Raw genomic sequence first — 15228 nt, 5'->3', positions numbered from 1 at the left:
TATTTGATATATATAGTTAAATAACATATCAAAGAAAGAAGAAAATTTAAATTAAATAAAAAAAAAAAGTCTCAAAAATATTCAGTTGAGTTTTGAGTTTAAATATCTCAAATCCCTTACACATTAGCATCATTACACGTATCATCATCAATAACAATACAGGATTCGCAGCACTTTCTCGACCTCTTGACGGTCAAAATTAACATATTCACAAAATACAAAAACCCTTTGAAGATCTTAACCAAACCAATTCCAACACAGATGTAATACATCCACCAGTTTACAAAATCGAGACCCTCCAAACGAATCAGAAGGTTACGCTTAACCTCTGCAACCACCGCCAAACTTTCAACCTCATCTCTCAGCCTCCACCACCACATCAGACCGAAAGTCACGGCCACGACGGCTCTCTCCGACCATCTCTCCTCCTCTACGTAAACCCCAAAGACAGTGTCATCAACCACCGGTTTAACCACGACTCTAAACCACATCAGCGTCACTTCGTGTAGGCCCAAAAAGAACATAACCCTAACCAAAACCCACCTTTCTTGAGCAGCAAGAGAAAAGCTTTTGTCTGTATTCATAGACATGGTCGTGCTCATGGTTCCTTCTATTCCGAAGGCGACACAAGCTTGGACGATGAATAGAATGATCCAGCAGATGTACAGATGGGCATGGAGAACAGAGCATTTTGGTGTTCCGGAGAGATTGTGGATTAAAGTGGAGACGACGATAAGTGACAAGATTGTGTATAAGACTCCGACATCAGCCTGGTGTAGAAGGGAGAATACGCCGGAAACGGTGACTGGAGCTGAGGAGGAGGAGATAGAGAGACGTGAAAGGAAGAGGAAAGAGAGAGGGACAAGGAGACTAAGAAGGCTAACAGAGATCATTTGAAATGGTCGAAGCAGTGACCATCTGCTTCCTGTGTTCTTCTGTGTTTCTTCATGTTCCATCTTAATTCGCAAAGAAGAAGGAGGAAGCAAAAAAATGGAAAGTGACTGTTGCTTGAATGGGAAGAAACAGAGGATGTCAGAAAGATTTATATAAAGCTTTAGGAAAAAGTGTGTTTGGCAGCCACGTCTATGGTCGTCTAGCAACAACAAAAAAAGTTCCTCTCTTTTCTTATTCCTTTATATATTAAATCTACCATACATATATATTTTTCCTAATGAAAAGCCCCACTATTTTTTTGTATAATTTTTTCATCGATGAACACAGCTAAACTGAATGATTCTCGTGTCTTTTATAATTTATTTGAAAAATAATAGTAATGAAGATAATGTTAATACTTTAAGCTAAAATTCTATTTAAAATAATGGTTACTACAAGTTGGTAATATATTATACTCAAAAAATAGTTTCTTTGACCAAAATATGCATCCGATGGACCCGACATATCTTAGTGTTCGACCATTACATGGATAAAGTTCCTCGATATCATTTTTCTTCTTCTTAAATTAGATCATAAATACGTGTGTATATGATATTAAACGTAGATTAAAATGTTAAATTAAACATTTTTTGATGTTTTGAAAGAAAAAGTGAATAATTTCAAGATCTTCGATGACAGGTAATAAATAACTCAACAGACAAGTTAGTTATAAATCGATTGTGTTAAAACTTTTGAAAACCTCAGGATTAAGACTAGTGGAGTTGTAACTTTCAGTTTGAAAATGAAAGTCAAAATTAAAATGCATAATTTGGTAATCTTCTACAATTCATTACCATCTAAAACGGTGCAGTGGAGAAAAACATGGTGCGACCACCAGATTAAGCAAATAGGCTAAATGATTCGATTATAATGGATAAAAACATTGCTTAGCTTAGAGATCACTGTCGTTCAATCAAACAGCAGAGCAAGAAACTTTACTTTTGTTCTTCATGTATGTATCAACTACTGATTTTGATCCCACACAAATCTGATTTCCCTTCTAGATTAGAAACATATTTCATGGAAAATCTCAGTTCATAAAACCCCAAAAAAAGAGCAAGTGCTAAGCTGAACCACTACCTTCAGGCGATTAAGCAGCTGCAAGTGGCTGAAGAGCTTTAAGAGGATTCATGATAACACCGTCAATAAGCCCATACTCTTTTGCTTCTTTAGCACTCATGAAGAAATCACGGTCTGTGTCCTGGTTTATCTTCTCCAGGCTTTGACCAGTGTGATATGCGAGATACCCGTTTAGGTTCGCCTTGTGATGCAGCATTTCATTTGCCTGGTTTCAAAGCATGTTAACTTGGACGGTTAGGTTAGAAAATGAATCGATACTGAAATCAATGTAGTCTCTATAGACATTTAATACAATGTGACTGGAATGAACTCGCCGTTTAGGCGAGGATGAATGACCTGAATGTCGATGTCGGTTTGGCCACCTTGAGCTCCACCAAGCGGCTGATGGATCATTATCCTTGAGTTGGGTAGACTGTATCTTTTCCCTGCGGTTTTAAGGATAGAGTTAAGCTCACATCAAGACACTGAAGACTTACCTATATGATTTTACTATGAATGAAAGGATTAAGGGAATACCTTTGGTTCCAGCACTCAGCAGAAAAGCTCCCATACTGTTCATAAAACACCAACACAGAAGAAAGGAGGGCATTACAATCCATACAACTCCACATTTACCAACGACCATAAGAAAACCAAGAAATAATGAGATCTAAAGGATGATGAAGGTTTCACCTAGCAGCTAGACCGACACAAACAGTGGAGACATCAGGCCGGATATGCCTCATAGTATCGAAGATAGCCATTCCTGAGGAAAGTGAGAACAATGAAACCTGGAATGTAAACGATGAAAGAAGGAAACACTAAAAGAGATCATAGGGAAAAGAGAAAGCTGACAAAGTTGTTATTACCAGCTGTAACTGATCCACCAGGAGAATTAACATACATGACAATATCCTGTTCAACATAAGCACTATCAGAATCCCAAGGAAAAATATATGAATCAAGTAACAAGACACGAAGTTGAATTCTAGAAATCTAACCTTAGTAGGATCAACAGCATCAAGGTACAGAAGCTGAGCTACAATTATGTTTGCCATATCATCATCCACAGCACCACCACAGCGAATAATCCTCTAAACGATCAAACAAAAGAATTCATTCATTGACAAGAAAACTAAGCTGTAAACTTTAATAAAAAAATCTTAAACAAAGAGTAGAGTTGATCAGTTTACATATTGGAAGAGCTGACTAATGATACTCTGGAAACGCTCTTGCACCATGGGAGGTGGTCCTTGTCCTTGAGCATACACAGGAAAATACGGTGACGAAGGAACTTGTAAATCATCTCTGCAAAGTAAAAATCTCCATATGTTAACCGTCAAAAGAGTTCAAAATCAAACAGTTCAAGAACATCGTCAAACTCAAAGTTTCACCTCATGGACCAAACTCCTTGAGGAGAGGGAGTCTCCGGTGTCCAGATATTTCCGGAATATACAGCTTTCGGAGTTGAATTCTTCCTGTCGCTAACTAACTTCTTCGTCTTCCTGCAGCAAACAAAACTCGTTCAGTTCCCCTAACATTAACCTAAAGATTCCGTAGTTTCGAGAGAAATCACAGTGAAAGTGGCAGAAACCTTGAACGAAGGGGCTCGAAAGGGAGAGAAAGCTTGGGAGAATCGAAAGAGGAACCATTGGGACTAGCGGAGACGAATCCAGTTGCGAATCTGAGAGAAGAAGCCGATGTAGAAACGCAAGCATGAGCCATTTCTTGTTGTCAATTTGGGGGATGAATTGAAACCCTAGCTCAGTTCACCGGCGAGGAACCTTCCGGCTCTTATCCTTCTGCAAATTTGGGGATTTTGGTTCTTTTGCTTCTTCGAAGTAACTAAACTGACGAATGGTGATATCTGGTGGTGTTATCGGGTCGGGTTTTAATCCCTTAAGTTTGGATGGGGCGAGTCAATTTTAGGTCCGATAATATTACACGCTAACGCGATTGTTACGTTATAGTTTGTCAACCAAGAAATATCTGTTCCAATGGGCTTTGGGTAGACCATTACTGGGCCTTAAGGCTTTCTTTTAGTTTTTAACTTTTATCAAAATTAAAATAAATAACAATAATAATGTTGAAGGTTTTTTTAGTCTGGTTAAATAGTAATCTGATTTTGTATAATTTAAAGTTTTAAACCAGATATTTGGTTGGTTTAAATACCTTTTAATACCATACATGTAGTAATCTGATTTTGTATAATTTAAAGTCAATACTTCGCATTTATATCTTTGATATCTATACGTAGGCAGTATTACATGTAGATCATCTGAGAAATAGCCAAAACGTTGCTACAAAGTTTCTTAAGAAAAGCATCAACATTAGCCATCGGCGACTCAAGCTCCGGCGACTCAGTAAACGCGTCGGTGCAAGTCACCACATCAGCTATCGCAGCACTCACCACACTCTCTAGCCGTCCAAAGTCTCCATCGTCGACGGCTACGGAAGCATCTTTAAGATCATCAAGGAGCGACTCGTAGTTGTCGACACACAAGTCCAAGACATCCGCCACGTCACGCGGCGTTGACTGGTCAGCGATGAGAAGCTTGGCTAAGTCTAGCGTGGTGTTAGCTTTCTCGTAGAGCGCGCTCATCTCCATTCGAAGCACGTCGATGGGTTTTGGCTCGAATTTGCGGAAGTCACGTAGGAGTGGGAGGATTGAGACGACGCATTCGGCGGCGTAGTCTGTGCCGGAGCAGATGGAGTCAATGGCGGGTGACACGTGGAGGGAGGAGATGTTGAGGTTAGAGAGATCTGGGAGGTTTTTTAAGGTGTTTTTGAGGTCGGTTAGGTCCAAAATGTTCCATTGCGTGAAGACGGAGAAATCGGAGTCAGATATTTCGTCTACGCCGCCATAGGTGGTCGTGGCTACGGCAGGAGAAGGAGCTGCGGCGGGGACAACGGAGGAGAAGATACGAGCGGAGGAGGAAGGTGATGAGAGAAGAGAAAACAGAGCAAGAGAGAAACAGAGCAATGGTGATGACTTCTTCATCTTTTTTTTTTTTTTTGCTTTTTTCCTCAAAATGCTGAAGAGAGAGGTTATTACTTATTAAGAATGAAGATTTAGAACAAATTGTTTTGTTTATAAACACTAATTTTAGAGTAATATTTGTTATCTAGTTTATAGAAAAAAAATCAGTTTTTATTTTACACCCAACTAGTTCATAGATGGTTTACGTTGCCAGTTAATAATGTTGTTACTTGTTAATATATTTTATCATTTTGGTAATTAAACAACTAAATATAGATCATTCAATTATCAGAGCTTTTTAATCTGCTTAACGATGATCGAATATTATACTATCAAACGATTCAAACCATATCTCCAACCAAGTTTGGATGTGATTAGCCACACTATTTTCTTCCGCACGTGACAAATCTTTTAGTGCTATCGATGATAACTTTCATATAATCGTAGAATATCTAATGATCTCCTTTGTAATATTGGAAAAGGAAATAATGTTAACTAAAATCGATATCTAAAAATCTTTTATTTTGATTAAGCAAATTTTAAATTATTCTTATATTGGTTGATAACTTTAAAATGGTTTATTTTTTGTCAAACAAAAAAGGTGACGAAGGTAAATCAGGAGAAGTGGAAAAAATACATTGAAACAAAAATAAAAGGGAAATAGGAAACAAAATTCATAAACTTTTATACGAAACAACAGAGGCAAACATATACATTACGGAAAAGAAAAAATATCTTAATGCATAGTTAATCTCCGAAATCCTTAAATTTGAAGGAAAAGAATAAAATAAGTTTATCAAAACAAAATCAAAGTAAATTATAATTAAGGTTGGAAATGTCAGTGTTTGTATATATACTGGATTTACAAGGGACAAGGGTTTCAACACTTAAACTGTAATGTGGAGTCCTTAAAGGTGACGACAACAACTATACGATCAAGTTAGGTTTCTTGGAGATCGATTTACTATGGCAGATCCGAGGGACCTCAAGTTCTTTCCATCAGACATGACGTTGGTGGACCAGTATCTACGCAGGAGAATAGATACCGGCAAGGAAGGTTTTATTAAAGACATCAAACTTTACGAATACGAACCATGGCTTCTTCCTCACGTCAACAACGATCTGTTTGGTGAAAAGGAGTGGTTCTACTTCGTCAAGAGGACACTCAAAGCTGGTAAAACACCTAATCGTAAGGTGCTGGGGCGAGGAGGCAGCATCGTTGGGACTTGGACGACCAGCGGTAGCAAGGAAGCCATCCTCGGCCGTAACAAGGTTGTGATCGGACACAAAGCAGAACTCTCGTACTACAAAGATGTAAAAGGACAGGTAAAAGGAGACTCGACCGGTTGGTGTATGACGGAGTATTGGCTAGCGAGTAAGAACGATGAGTTTCAAGAATTGGTCTTGTGTTATATCCGTGGGAAGAAGAAGCAAGTCAAAAACGTGTCCTCATACTCGGGTACTAATAGGGCTTTCGCACCTCGTGGAGACATAATTGCTAGGGTAGATCCTAGCCATCTCAAGTTCTTTCCGACGGACTTGAAGCTGGTGGAGCATTATCTACGCAACAGAGTAGACACGGACAAAGACGGTTTCATCAAAGACATAAAGCTTTATGAACAAGAGCCATGGCTTCTTCCGCACGTCAAAAACGATCAGTTCGTTGAGAAGGGCTGGTTCTACTTTGTTAAGAGATCATGCGGATCTGATAACAAAATATTACGTATGGTACCCGGACGAGGAGGCAGTGACGGCGGGACTTGGAAGAAGTCTGGCTCGAAGGAGAATATCTTGGACACTAACAATGTTGTGATCGGATATAAACAGGAACTCTCGTACTACAAACATGTAAAAGGAAAGGCCACCGGTTGGTGTATGACCGAGTATTGGCTAGCGAGTGAGAACGCTGCTGAAGTTTTCTTGTGTAATGTCCGTGTGAAGAAGAACGTGGAGGACCAGTTTCAGTTACAGACTACGGAGACCAATAACAACATCGTTCAACAGCCACCACTAGACAACAATACGGTCTCACACGCTTTTCTCACCGGAGTTGGAGGAGAGATATGTGATGCGGAGACTGGACAACAAAACATGGACGCTGATGATTATAGATTCATGTTTGACATTGACCAACTTGATTTCATTTATGATCCACAACAACCACCGATGCTTCCTCAAGACTCAATCCTTCCTCTTGGAGGTCAAGATTTTAGATCCACAGTGGATCAAGACACTGAGGTATGTGCAGAAGAGCTCGGAAATAAACTGGATAAAAAAGAAGATGAAGATGATGATAGGGCCATTCAACAGCAACATTCCCATATTCCTCTTCCTGCGCAAGTTCAAGATTCAGGGAAACCGCATGTAATCATGGAAGGTGAAAGTGTTGGCCTAGGAAGCGTCACTCAACAACGGGAACAAGAGAGGATGACTGAAGAGATGCAGAGCAACCGCTACTTTCAAGATTCATATTTCGCAGGGGATCAACAGATGTCTCCATGGGACAACACGATGACCAACAACAATCCTTTTGGGCTCCTATTCAATACTCTTGGATATGAGACGCAAGAGCCACCTGTCGCAAAAAGAGCTAATCAAATGTCGCCTGGTTTTGGTGCAAACTGTGGAAAAAGAAGAAAGCAATGCTGAGTGCTCATTAATTATTGTGGTGACGATGAACTCTTTAAGTTTTTTTTTTTTTTTTTTGGCAGTTTTACATTGTTTCGTTAAATTTCTAGTGACAGTTTACATATTTTGCGTGAATTTATCTGAAGACCTGAAATTAATAAAGTATAATAGTGAGTGAATGTTACAAATAGATGTTTTTTTTCCTCTGTTGCAAAGTCAAAATAAGTCAATTCCGTTCAACATCGTAGGTTAAGAAGATTGAAGAAAAAAAGACTATTCTCGTCAAAGTCGAAATCCGTTAATTATATAAATACAAACTTTAGAAAGAAGAAAATCAAAAATAACTAGTGACAGCTTCATAAACTTGTATAAAACAACAACAACAACAACAAAAATATATGTTACGGAAAATAAATACAAAACCTTTTAATACATAGGCCTAGATTTGTGACTGAAACCAAAACTCTGAAGTTTTTAGCTCTCATAAACCAAAAATATATCATCAAAGATCAAAACGCATCTTAATTTGAAGCAGTCATGTGAAGCTGAACTAGCGAAGCATAAACACCACCGTCGATTTTGATCAACGTCTCGTGAGTACCTTTCTCAGCGATCACACCGTTCTTAACGACGGCGATGACGTCAGCGTTTTTAATTGTTGATAACCGGTGAGCCACGACGATCGTGGTTCGGTTCACCATCACTCGGTCAAGCGCATCTTGGACCACGCGCTCTGATTCCGCATCAAGAGCGCTCGTTGCTTCGTCCAAAAGCAGTATCTTCGGCTCTTTCACGATGGCACGTGCTATAGCCACGCGCTGTTTTTGTCCTCCTGATAATTGAATCCCTCTCTCTCCCACCACTGTGTCGTAACCCTAAAAAAAATTGTATTGCTTGTGATATAAGTAAATCACGGAAAAAAAGCAGACTTCTTACAAATTCGTTCTGTTTTTTTCTTTCCCTTACCTGTTGTATGCTAGAGATGAATTTGTGTGCATTGGCGAGTTCTGCAGCTGCTATGATCTCAGACTCTGTTGCAGCGTTCTCGCTTCCTTTTCCATAAGCAATGTTGGCCCTAATCGTGTCGTTGAACAAGACAGGTTCTTGTCCCACAAGTCCCATTTGTTGTCTCAACCATTTCAACTGTAGCTTCTTCAGCTCAACTCCATCTAGGGTTATATGACCGGAATCAGGATCGTAAAATCTTTGTAATAGCGAGATCACAGTAGATTTTCCCGACCCGCTTTCTCCTACCAAAGCAACCGTCTGAAAGAAAAACAAAAAGATACATAAACTGATCAGAAACTTTAGTGACTAGAACTTCCTAATAGATAGTTTGGGGTTTAGTCCATTAAATTGTTTACCTTTCCTGCACGAATGGTTAAGCAAAGATCGCGGAAGATTTGAATGTCTGGTCTTGCTGGATAAGTGAACCTTAAGTGACGAAGCTCAATATCTCCCTTAACATTCTCCAACACTGTACCTGACTCATCGCTCGAGTCTATCTTTGATTTTCTATCGATGATTGCAAAGATCGAAGCAGCTGCAACTTTGGCTTTGCTCGAATCTGGAGCTAAAGAACTCGACTGGGAGACACCAATCGCTGCCATTGTCAACGCAAAGAACACCTGCAAGATCCAATCCATTCTTCTTCATTACTAGGTCACAAAGAATTTCAAACATATATGAGAAATGATTAGAAAATACTTTACCTGGAAAACATCATTGAAAGTAATCTTGCCGTCCTCAACCAATCTAGCTCCAGCGTAAAAGCTTGTCGCGTAGACACAGAACAGAATAAAAAAGGAGAATCCAAACCCTAATCCACTGATGAAACCTTGCTTTATTCCGTCTTTAATCGGACCTTCGCATTGCTTCTTATACATCTGCATCACTTTCTCCTCTGCGCAGAAAGACGCAACAGTTCTTATACTACCCACAGCATCATTTGCTACCTGACTCGCCTCCTCGTACTTTGACTGCAAAGTTATTCAAAACCAGAGTAAGTTTCTTTATCCACAAGAAAAAAAAAACAGAGGATTTATACAGAGTCAAACTCTACCAAAAAGAAATGGAACCAAACTAATTGATGTACAAACCTTGGCGTCAGCGCTGAATCCTTTCATGAACTTGACTTGAACAAAACCATTGATACCAATAAGTGGAAGCATCACCAAGATTATAAGCGCCAATTCCCAACTCGCAGTGAAAGCAATAATCAATCCAGAAGCAGCAGATGCAGCGTTTTGAACAGCTAGAGATAATGCATCTCCAACTAGAGCCCTAATCAAAGCTGCATCAGCAGATAGCCTTGCACCCATGGTACCACTCGAGTTCTGTGGCTCATCGAACCAGCTAACTTCCATGTGAACCGCTTTCTCAAAACACATTGATCGAATTCGCTGAATCAGTTTTCCTCCAGCTACTGCAAACAGATACATTTGAGTCGGTGAGACGATCAACGAGGTTACTCCAAGAGCTACATATATGATCGCCCAGAATCTTGAATCTTTCTTTAACTGGTCAGCTGGTTTGAAGAACGCTTCGATGACTCTTGAAATCAAAATCCCAAAAAGCGGGAAAATCGTGCCATTGATTGCCGCTGCAACGGTTCCTAGAAGGAGAACCGGGATCTCAGGTTTGTTTAAAGCTGCGATTCGGGAAAGTGATACTTTTGGGGGTGGTTCTTGACCCGCTGTTCCCGTTTCCTCATGGCCTACTACTCGTTGGCTGGTGTTACCAAGGTCTAGTCCTGCAGATAAACCAAGAACATTCAAAGAATGATGACGGCTGCTATTTCCAACCGACGAGTTCCCGCCACTAATAACAGATCCCTCCATTGATTTTTTCAAGTTCGAATTCCGGAAAGACGATCCGGAAGATATATCTGATGGTTTTGCATCTTGGCCCTTGTTTATCTCTTGTAACCGAATGAGCTGCGAATAAGCTCCCTCGAAGTCTTTTAACAGCTCGGAGTGCGAACCTTTTTCCACCATTTTCCCGCGGTGAATTACCGCAATCATATCAGCATTTCTGACCGTGCTTAACCTATGCGCGACAATTACCGTAGTCCGGTTAACCATCACTCTATCTAAAGCCTCTTGAACCACTCTTTCAGATTCTGCATCGAGCGCGCTTGTTGCTTCATCCAGCAGCAAAATCCGCGGATCTTTAAGAATAGCTCTCGCAATCGCTATCCTCTGTTTCTGTCCTCCCGAGAGCTGCGTCCCGTGCTCTCCTACCATTGTATCCAACCCTTGAGGTAACTTATCTATAAACTTTGCCGCATTTGCTAGCTCGGTTGCTGCTTTAATCTCTTGAAGCGTCGCATTTTCTTTCCCGTAGGCGATATTCTCCATGATGCTCGATGTAAACAGAACTGGTTCTTGGCTGACCAATCCGATTTTGCTTCTGATCCATTTCAACTGAAACTCTTTAAGATTAACTCCATCAATGAGTACCTCTCCGGCTTTCGGATCATAAAACCTCTCAATCAAACTGATCACGGTAGATTTTCCACTTCCACTTTCTCCTACTAGTGCTGCTGTTGCACCGCTCGGGATAAACAGAGAGAATCCGTGGAATATATCCTCGTCTGGCCTCGCCGGGTAGCTGAAATGCACATCTTTAAGTTCAATGTCTCCTCGGATATCTTCAGGAACCTTTCCATTTACGTCGTAAGCATCAATCAAAGGCTTTCTTTTGATCGTCTCAAACATCTTATATGCTGCAGCTTGACCCGCGGCAAATGCGGTTACACATGGAGATGTTTGCCCAAGCGACCTAAACAAGAAAGAAAATACAAGATAACTGTTAGAAACCTCACATCTATAAGTAAAAAAAAGACAATATCTAAAATATAAATGGAAGTGATTGTATAGAAAGCTTACATTGAACCCGCAACCACAATGATGATCACGTTGATCACAGCGCCACCGGTATACCCTTTTTCAATTATCATCTTCCCACCAAACCAAATAGCCAAAGCATAGCTGCTAAAAAACACAAAGAACATTATTCCAAGTCCTAAACCGGTGGAGAAACCTTGTTGAATGCTTGATTTATACGCCGAGGTTATAAACTTCTTGTAGCTGTTAATAGCTTGCTTCTCTCCAGTAAAAGAAGCAACCTTCAAACCAAAACAAAACAAAAAATTAAGCAACAAATTCTCAGTTAAAGTTTGTTTTGTAGCTTAGGAAGATTGAGTTTTACCGTTCTGATAGACCCAATTGTCTGTTCAACAACAGTTGCTGCTTTTGCATAAGCAGCTTGTCCCCTAGAAGAAGCTCGAGTGACTATAAGTGCCATGGCAGCACCAGCCATGGCAAGAAGAGGAATCGAAGTTAACATAACCAATGTTAGTAACCATCCTTTAATGAAAGCTAAAACAAATCCTCCCACGAAAGTAGATATCAGCTGAATGAACTTCCCAACCTGCAAGATCAAGAAAAGTAACAAACTTTTAAATGAATCCAGTCATTATATATAAGCCTGAAACCACAATATACAAGTTTCTGTATTATTTGTTCCTGTTACCTTCTCACCCATGGCATCTTGTATAAGAACAGTATCTCCAGACATTCTACCAACAACCTCTCCTGTGTTTGTTTCGACATCGAAGAATCCAATGTCTTGTCTAAGGATAGTTTTCAGATATGTACTTCTGATCCTCGCCGCTTGTCTTTCTCCTGTGATCATCCAACAAGCCACCTCTACAACAACAAAAACACCAAAAATTTACATCCTAGATTCACAAATCCTTTGGTAATATTGCAAAGGAGAAACACGAGGGTAATGACTTACGAAGAAACGCAGCTCCTAGTGTTCCAAGTCCAAGGTAAACGAATTTAAGACAAACCTATAAAAAGAAACATTATTAGTATAATGTGATCTAAAGAATACAATACAAAAAAAAAGTCAAAAGGTTTTTAATATTTCGTTTACCAACATTATATACATACCTTTGAGACAACATCAACAATGTCTTCGCTATTCTGATTCTTTCCGAACGAATCAATGAGATCACCGAACAACAATGTCATGAGAGGTAAACAAACACCATTACCAATAGCTCCGATTGAGCCGCAGATCATCAAGAACACATCAACTGAATCTGCAAACGCAAATAGCTTGTAGAAAGGAACTGTCTTGGTCTTTTCATCGTTTTTTTCTTTCTTAGTCTCTTCTTCTTCTCCTTCTTTAGGACTTTTCGAAGTTGAAGGTTCGTGTGAAACAGAGTCCCCTTCTCCGGCGCCGTCACGGTTCATCTCCGGCGCTGCTATACACGTATCAGAGAGTTTTTAAGAAATCTGATGATACCCAGATCGAGATCAACAGGTATATAATTATAAAGAAGTATAAAGTTACGAACTTTCTTCGTCTTTAACTCATATTCCTTAAACCCAGAAAAAGACGAAAACTTAGAAGAATTTAAGGAAACTTTTCAATTGAACTCTGTTCGAGAAAACTTAGAGTTTGCTAATGTAAATCCAAAAGAAAATAACCCACTCGTGAATAAAAGTCCTTTTTTCACTTTCAATCTAAAAGAGTTCCCAGAAATTATCACCAATGAAACAGAGTCTGTTAAGGGAAAAAAAAAGTCACATGCTTTTGGCTTAACCCGCAAAACCAGAGATCAAATTAAAAGAAACAAAAATAAAAAGGAAAACCCAATCAGAGATTTAAAAAGAGAGAGAAGTTGAAAGAGAACATACCTGAAAGCAGATGTGGTGAGAAGCTACGAAAAAGCGTAAAAGATTTGAAACTTTGGGGGAATAAGACAGACGTGAGCGAAGCTGTGTTGTTGTTGTCTTGAAACTTGTTTAATCTTTGTTTAATTACTTTATTCCACTTTCTAGATTCCAGTTTATTTTGTATCTGCTGAGATAATATATGAGAAATTTGCCTTCCTTTTTTATATGCAACTCAATAGTTTTGGGTTATGCGAAAATTGCTTGAGAAGCAAGGAGAGTGGGGGAATAAACTACTGTGTGTTGGTCAAAAAGCATAATAATTATATACTCATATATCTTCTTCTCCAAATTTTCATGTTTTATATACTTTTACTTTTCATTTATACCAACTGTTAGGTAAGATAAAACTAACCAAAGAGAACTGTGTGGTTGGTTTGTCTTTTTCCCAACAATTAACATGCTAATATTCAAGAATTTCATATCAGGTAATGTAGTTTTACTAGTAAAAACAACTAAAGAAAGAGAGGGAGGTTAACTATATTCTTAATAATGTACAATATGATCAAATACTTGCATCTTGAATAATGTCGTTTGATTAATTATATAAGTGTGTGCAATAATACTAATAAAGTAATAACAAACGGTAGATGAAGACAAGTCAGTGAAGATAATTTAAACAACTTTTAACAGAGAATTCTCACTTTTAACGTTAAGTTGACTAAATTCCTTGGCAACTAAGCAAAAAAGTCAACTTAATATATTGCAGTAAAACGTATACTTTTCACACCTTGAAAATGAATAATGATGACATTTCATATTCTTGGCCGCGAAGGCTTTCATCGTAATGAGATTTAATACACAATACTTAACTAGTATTATTAATGTTCTCGCACTAAATGAGATTAGCATACTACAGTAATGAACTTTGACCCGTATATAATTATCATTCGGTCCCTTTATTATGTTGTCTTCTCTAATAAGGAACACATGATAGTCCAATTATTATAAAATAATATACTTGAAATTGATGATAATAATACCAAACCAACCATCATAAATAAAGTTAAGAACAAATTATGCTAACTACTCCTTATACGACAAGCACAAATAGACTGTGAACTGGTTAACTATCAATGCTTTGTTCCTATAACTGCAAACAAAAAAAACAGTTACATGTCAAGAAAATTCGAATTCTAGCCTATAGAAAAACGTTGCAACTTGGACCATTACCTTAAGTGCAAGCTAAGAAAAAATCTCAATTTAGTTTAGGTGTGTAATAATCATAAACAGAATCGAAATTGTATTTGGAAAACTCTAAAAATAAAAGTCTAGAGAAAAGAAGAGGAAGCAAAAAAAAGCGTCACTACTTGCGTCATGATACGAACCCATCACACATGACACACATGAATGAAGAAGATTAAACCATCATTCTAATCAAAAATTCCAAAAAACTTATATAAACTTTTTTAATTATTATTATATCCGTTGGGAGATTAGTCATGCGGGGCCACTTTGCTTAAATTTCCCCAATTCCTCGCGGCGATAGAGAGAGAGAGAGAGAGATTTCTTTTGTGTCAAAACTGTTAACTAACTGTCATCAATTGTACGGTGAGATGCTATTTGCATTTAATTCTATGTTTAGCATATCCTTTAATTATTTAATTAATTGTACATCTTTTCAGCTTTCATCATCCCTAACTCCAATGCTACATAGTCTTGGACTTCAACATTTTTACAATTTCTATTGGGCCCTTTATGGGCCTTTTTAAACCCAATATCTAAATTGTGTAAATCAAATACGATAATTACACACGTGGCTAATCTCGGTTTCTATGTTCCCTACGTGGCATATCGGTCCAAAAAACCCCAGAAAATGTATTGAAAAGCAACGTAAAGATCATGAACTTATTTTTAAAAGAGAAATTTGATAATCAC

At 38.6% G+C, this 15228-nt stretch overlaps 6 protein-coding genes across 7 annotated transcripts; 2 read left to right on the top strand and 4 right to left on the bottom strand.

Annotated features, from left to right (window-relative positions):
* Nucleotides 1-28: 28 nt before the first annotated feature.
* On the bottom strand, nt 29-1151 carry LOC17900917. The gene has a single exon (XM_006305438.2). It carries the CDS (start codon nt 954-956, stop codon nt 117-119), a length of 840 nt encoding a protein of 279 aa, XP_006305500.1. The 5' UTR covers nt 957-1151; the 3' UTR covers nt 29-116.
* A 621-nt stretch (nt 1152-1772) lies between these two features.
* On the bottom strand, nt 1773-3878 carry LOC17898639 (ATP-dependent Clp protease proteolytic subunit 5, chloroplastic). Its single transcript, XM_006305404.2, has 9 exons — nt 3587-3878; nt 3387-3497; nt 3186-3300; nt 2994-3086; nt 2862-2907; nt 2686-2758; nt 2530-2564; nt 2350-2438; nt 1773-2218 (listed from the first exon to the last, which is right to left on the bottom strand). Exons 1-9 carry the CDS (start codon nt 3715-3717, stop codon nt 2024-2026), a joined length of 888 nt encoding a protein of 295 aa, XP_006305466.1. The 5' UTR covers nt 3718-3878; the 3' UTR covers nt 1773-2023.
* A 377-nt stretch (nt 3879-4255) lies between these two features.
* LOC17900003 (putative pectinesterase/pectinesterase inhibitor 26) lies at nt 4256-4993 on the bottom strand. Its single transcript, XM_006303937.1, has one exon. The coding sequence runs from the start codon at nt 4991-4993 to the stop codon at nt 4256-4258; it is 738 nt and encodes a 245-aa protein (XP_006303999.1).
* A 945-nt stretch (nt 4994-5938) lies between these two features.
* Nucleotides 5939-6824, top strand: LOC17898097 (NAC domain-containing protein 19). The gene is made up of 2 exons (XM_006303682.2): nt 5939-6741; nt 6800-6824. Exons 1-2 carry the CDS (start codon nt 5939-5941, stop codon nt 6822-6824), a joined length of 828 nt encoding a protein of 275 aa, XP_006303744.2.
* A 23-nt stretch (nt 6825-6847) lies between these two features.
* Nucleotides 6848-7621, top strand: LOC17900305. Its single transcript, XM_006303651.1, has one exon. It carries the CDS (start codon nt 6848-6850, stop codon nt 7619-7621), a length of 774 nt encoding a protein of 257 aa, XP_006303713.1.
* A 237-nt stretch (nt 7622-7858) lies between these two features.
* On the bottom strand, nt 7859-13462 carry LOC17897271 (ABC transporter B family member 11). 2 transcript variants are annotated; one of them, XM_023789689.1, is made up of 11 exons: nt 13315-13462; nt 12562-12878; nt 12404-12458; nt 12137-12312; nt 11813-12034; nt 11491-11729; nt 9700-11383; nt 9313-9579; nt 8965-9228; nt 8567-8866; nt 7859-8475 (listed from the first exon to the last, which is right to left on the bottom strand). In XM_023789689.1, the coding sequence occupies exons 2-11, from the start codon at nt 12865-12867 to the stop codon at nt 8122-8124; spliced, it is 3867 nt and encodes a 1288-aa protein (XP_023645457.1). In that variant the 5' UTR covers nt 12868-12878; nt 13315-13462; the 3' UTR covers nt 7859-8121. The 2 variants fall into 2 exon arrangements, with proteins under 2 accessions (XP_023645457.1, XP_006303137.2); XM_006303075.2 differs by having other exon boundaries at nt 12562-12875.
* Between the last annotated feature and the right edge of the window lie 1766 nt (nt 13463-15228).

This window comes from Capsella rubella, unplaced genomic scaffold, assembly GCF_000375325.1.
Source record: "Capsella rubella cultivar Monte Gargano unplaced genomic scaffold, Caprub1_0 scaffold_1, whole genome shotgun sequence".
Taxonomy (NCBI): domain Eukaryota; kingdom Viridiplantae; phylum Streptophyta; class Magnoliopsida; order Brassicales; family Brassicaceae; genus Capsella; species Capsella rubella.
The sequence above is the reverse complement of the archived record's forward strand: the minus strand, read 5'-3'. Positions and strand labels throughout refer to the sequence as shown.